This window comes from Bison bison, unplaced genomic scaffold, assembly GCF_000754665.1.
Source record: "Bison bison bison isolate TAMUID 2011002044 unplaced genomic scaffold, Bison_UMD1.0 scf7180017864155, whole genome shotgun sequence".
In the NCBI taxonomy this organism is placed as follows: Eukaryota; Metazoa; Chordata; class Mammalia; order Artiodactyla; family Bovidae; genus Bison; species Bison bison.
In genome coordinates, this window is record NW_011494727.1 from 2,639,551 (window position 1) to 2,644,252 (window position 4,702).

General features: G+C 48.7%; 1 protein-coding gene across 6 annotated transcripts in view; it reads left to right on the forward strand.

Moving 5' to 3' along the window:
- ZNF592 (zinc finger protein 592) overlaps positions 1 to 4,702 on the forward strand; it is a 53,114-nt gene that overhangs the window by 25,035 nt on the left and 23,377 nt on the right. For all 6 annotated transcript variants that reach the window (XM_010841080.1, XM_010841081.1, XM_010841079.1 and 3 more), the window contains one exon: positions 3,300 to 4,689. In XM_010841080.1, the coding sequence (XP_010839382.1) occupies positions 3,319 to 4,689 (1,371 nt within the window). In that variant the 5' untranslated portion in view covers positions 3,300 to 3,318. The remainder of the gene's footprint in view (positions 1 to 3,299; positions 4,690 to 4,702) is intronic.

Genomic DNA, 4,702 nt, shown 5'->3' on the forward strand with positions numbered 1-4,702 from the left:
GAAGAAAGCTGAGCACCGAAGAATTGATGCTTTTGAACTGTGGTGTTGGAGAAGACTCTTGAGAATCCCTTGGACTGCAAGGAGATCCAACCAGTCCATTCTGAAGGAGATCAACCCTGGGATTTCTTTGGAAGGAATGATGCTAAAGCTGAAACTCCGGTACTTTGGCCACCTCGTGCGAAGAGTTGACTCATTGGGAAAGACTCTGATGCTGGGAGGGATTGGGGGCAGGAGGAGAAGGGGACGACAGAGGATGAGATGGCTGGATGGCATCACTGACTCGATGGACGTGAGTCTGAGTGGACTCCGGGAGTTGGTGATGGACAGGCCTGGCGTGTTGCAATTCATGGGGTCACAAAGAGTCAGACATGACTGAGCGACTAAACTGAACTGAAGCTTATTATTTTGACTACACCTTTAATCTTAATTAAGTTACTTCACCAATTTTCTAGCTGGCAGTCCCTTGCTGAGTCATGCTAGATATACTTTAAGAGTTTTATAGTAATGATTTTTGGAGCTCTCTGTAAGAAATTCCTCAAATTTTTTGGCCTGCCTAATTTCTTCTTCTTTTCATAATGTTAAAAATATAATGTAATAAAATTACTTAAGTAATAAAATTTGAAATAAATAGTTTGAGGAAATAATTTTAAAGTGTAGATAAAAAGGAAAGAAAATTTCATCTGTTGAGATATTTTTAACATTTTAGACTATTCCTCTCCCCTTTTTCATAAAAGGTATGTTAAATTTTTGGGGTTTGTTTTAAATAGAGATCCGCCATACCATTTATTAGCTCTGGTTTTGCTAGCAATAGATAGCTTTTGCTTTGACCTCTGACCATTCTCAGCCCATTCCTGAGGTTTCTCTGTGTGGAGAACAGGACTTCACGTAGGATCTCTGTGATTCAGAGGTAAAGGTGGCGGGCTCCTCACTGACCCTTGAAGCACCCCGCCAGCTGCCACCACTCCTCTCCCACATGCTTTTCCCAGCCCCTTAAAAGACCAGTCTATTCAACCCTGCTCCCTCAACCATGTTTTCCTAGACAGAAGAGGAGCCCTGGGGAGTGGAAGGTAAAGCAGATACCACACAGGTATCTCCTTACATTTGGGACTGGCCTGCATAGTAGCTTACTTGGTACCGGGACCTGGTGCTCCCACCATACCCAGTGTCTTCCCCTCACTTATGGGCTCCAACACTTCTGTCCCACGAGATAATCACTTGTTATCCAGAAACTTTTACATCTCTTCAGTGATTCTGCCAGCTCATATTCTGTTAAGATAATTGGGGTTTCACTTTGTTAGTATCTACCATAATTAGACATCTTCCCAATTGGGGAGGAGTCTGTTTCGTGTTCTGTGAGAACTCTTTAAGAAGGCAGGTGTGTTTTGTTGGGGCTTGGTGGGGTGGGACAAGAAATCAAGCCTGCAAGCCTGTTGATCCCATGGGGCGGCAATAGATACACCTATGCTGACTGGTCCCCTGTGATTCTAAGTGTTTCTCTTTTTTTCCCTATGTTTTCCCTTTTTTAAATTATAAAAGGAGTCTACTAGCACACACAAAATAACCCACCAGTAATCCCACAACCCTGCATAAATCACTTTTTTCTTTCAATCTTGGCCCAAATGCATGCTAAGTTTTACATTGTTATAGTTTGACATAGTTTTTGTATTTATCTTTTCTTAAACTTAACACTGTAAGTGATTTTCCATGTTGCTACCTAGGTTTCATAATTGGAGTTTTTAACGATTACATAATAGTCTATTAACCATTCCTTGTCCATGGACATTTAGATTTCTTTGTATGTCTGCATGTGTTTCCTTTTGGTGTTGTTTTAATAATACCATACACTTTTGCATATAACTTGCGGGTGAATTTTTGTTCTTAGAACCAATTTCTGGCATTAGGGTTCCTGGGCCCAGGGATTCACCCCTTATCTGGTTCTGTGTAGCCACTGTTCTGCTTTATGAAAGAGCTGTGTCGGTCAGCATTCACAAAGGCTTTCAGTACCAGCGTGGTGTAAGAGACACTTAAGCATGTCAGGCTCTGGGATGCTACAGCAGATGCAGGATTTATGGGCTGAACCAGGGAGATGGTCGGGTTTCTCTTCCTCTTCTCAGCAGGTTTGAACCAGCCAGCCCCACATCTCAACTAAAAGTGAGTGCGTTAGTAATTTCTTAATGGAAGGCCTCAGGTTTCCTCCTTTGCAATAGTTTTGTAGCTTTGCTTCTCCAAAGCATGAAGAAATCAGGTAGATTTTCTTTTCTTTGTGTATTAAAGTAAACTTGAGGGCTTAACTGTTCCCTGGTCAGCTTGATGACTGTGTGCTTCTTTGAGAGTCACCCAGTCCCTCAGGTTTAGTGATCCACTCACCAACCAGTAATGAATTTGGGGTGAAAACTAAGGAATCAAGCAGACACTGACTAGAGAAAAAAAAACTTGGGGATGATATAATAGGCTAGAGTTTATCTATGAGATAGCTTAAATCCTGGCAATAGTAAACCATTTTGAATTTGATTGAATTCATGCAGCAAAAAACCAAGTTATACAAAGTTGATGATCAATTACTAAGAGTAAATTAGCAGAAATTATAGCCAAGTCTGGGCTTCCCTGGTGGCTCAGGTGGTAAAGTGTCTGTCTGCAATGCAGGAGACCTGGGTTCGATCCCTGGGTTGGGAAGATCCCCTGGAGAAGGAAATGGCAGCCCACTCCAGTATTCTTGCCTGGAAAATCCCATGGACGGCGGAGCCTGGTAGGCTGCTATCCATGGTGTCACAAAGAGTCGGACATGACTGAGCCACTTCACTTTCACTTTTCACTTTCATGCATTGGAGAAGGAAATGGCAACCCACTCCAGTGTTCTTGCCTGGAGAATCCCAGGGACGGCGGAGCCTGGTAGGCTGCTGTCTATGGGGTCTCACAGAGTCGGACACGACTGACGTGACTTAGCAGCATGATTGTGGAGTGATGACATTCCCTGAGAAATTGAGGGAGTATCATGTGACTGTACCCTATTTTCAGTTATGTAGCCAGCCAGGAATTTCCCTGTTTGATACTTAGAGCCCACCAGGCAGGCATGTCACAATGTACTAACTTTTCTCTCCACTCCTCCCTCCAGCATCCCCAGCATTTTGGAAACCTATTGAGGTAGAACTCAGGGGTGTGGCTTCCCACAGAGTGGGGGATTTGTGTGTGGGCGTGCTGGCTGCACGCGTGTTAGTGAGTGGGTTATGCAATGAAGATGATGTTGGATCGAGCCTTGGTGGGATCTGGCCATCACTAATTCTGTTCTGTTTCTGTTCTAGCCCTTGCCTGCATCCAGCCATGGGGGATATGAAGACTCCAGACTTTGACGACCTTCTGGCTGCCTTTGACATCCCAGACCCCACCAGCCTTGATGCCAAGGAGGCCATCCAGACCCCCAGTGAGGAGAATGAAAGCCCCCTCAAACCCCCAGGCTTGTGTGTGGATGAGAACGTGTCCTTGTCTCACTCAGGCTCAGCCTCGGATGTGCCGGCTGTGAGTGTCATCGTCAAGAACACCAGCCGCCAGGAGTCATTTGAGGCGGAGAAAGACCACATCGCCCCCAGCCTCCTGCACAATGGGTTCCGGGGCTCTGACCTGCCTGCAGACCCCCACAGTCTAGGCCACAACTGTGGGAAGTTTGACTCCACGTTCATGAATGGAGACAGTACCAGGGGTTTCCCTGGCAAGCTGGAGGCCTCCAAGTCAGAGCCGTTACCAACTTTTAACCAGTTCAGTCCGATCTCCAGCCCAGAGCCCGAGGACGCCATCAAAGACAATGGGTTTGGGATGAAGCCCAAGCACTCTGACAGTTACTTCCCGCCCCCTCCCGGGTGTGGGTCTGTGGGGGGCCCTGTCCTGGAGGCTCTCACGAAGTTTCCGGTCCCGGAGCTGCATATGTTTGATCACTTTTGTAAGAAAGAACCCAAGCCTGAGCCCCTGCCCCTTGGCAGTCCGCAGGAGCACGAGCGAGGTGGGCAGAAAGCATTGGAGGTGCACAAGGAACTGGATGCCAGTCGATTCTTTGGGGATGCCCTGGACTTCAGTAGCCATCCCGGCAACAGTATTGGAGAGCCCAAGGGGCTGGCCTCAGAGCTCGGCACCGGCTCAGCAGTCCCCCCCAGGCAGCGCCTCAAGCCAGCTCATTCCAAGCTGTCCTCCTGTGTTGCGGCCTTGGTGGCCCTGCAGGCTAAACGAGTGGCCAATGTCGCCAAGGAGGATCAGACCAGCCACACGAAGGATCCCTCAGGGCCTGCGAAGGAGGGCTCCAAAGGCAGCCCCAAGATGCCCAAGTCACCAAAGAGTCCCCGGAGCCCCCTGGAGGCCACCCGAAAGAGCATCAAGCCCTCTGACAGCCCTCGGAGCATCTGCAGTGACAGCAGCAGCAAGGGCTCCCCCTCCGTGGCTGCCAGCTCCCCACCAGCAATCCCCAAAGTCAGGATCAAAACCATCAAGACGTCTTCAGGGGAAATCAAGCGAACTGTCACGAGGATCCTGCCAGACCCCGACGACCCCAGTAAGTCCCCCTCTGGCTCACCGTTAGGAAGCGCCACCGCCGAGGCCCCGAGTGAGGCACCCGAGGACGAGGCCACCACCCTGTCTGGGGTGGAGCACTTTGCTGAGGTGGGGGCACAGCCTGGGAGCCCCCAGAGTGACCGGAAAGGGGGGGAGGGCACAGGGAAAG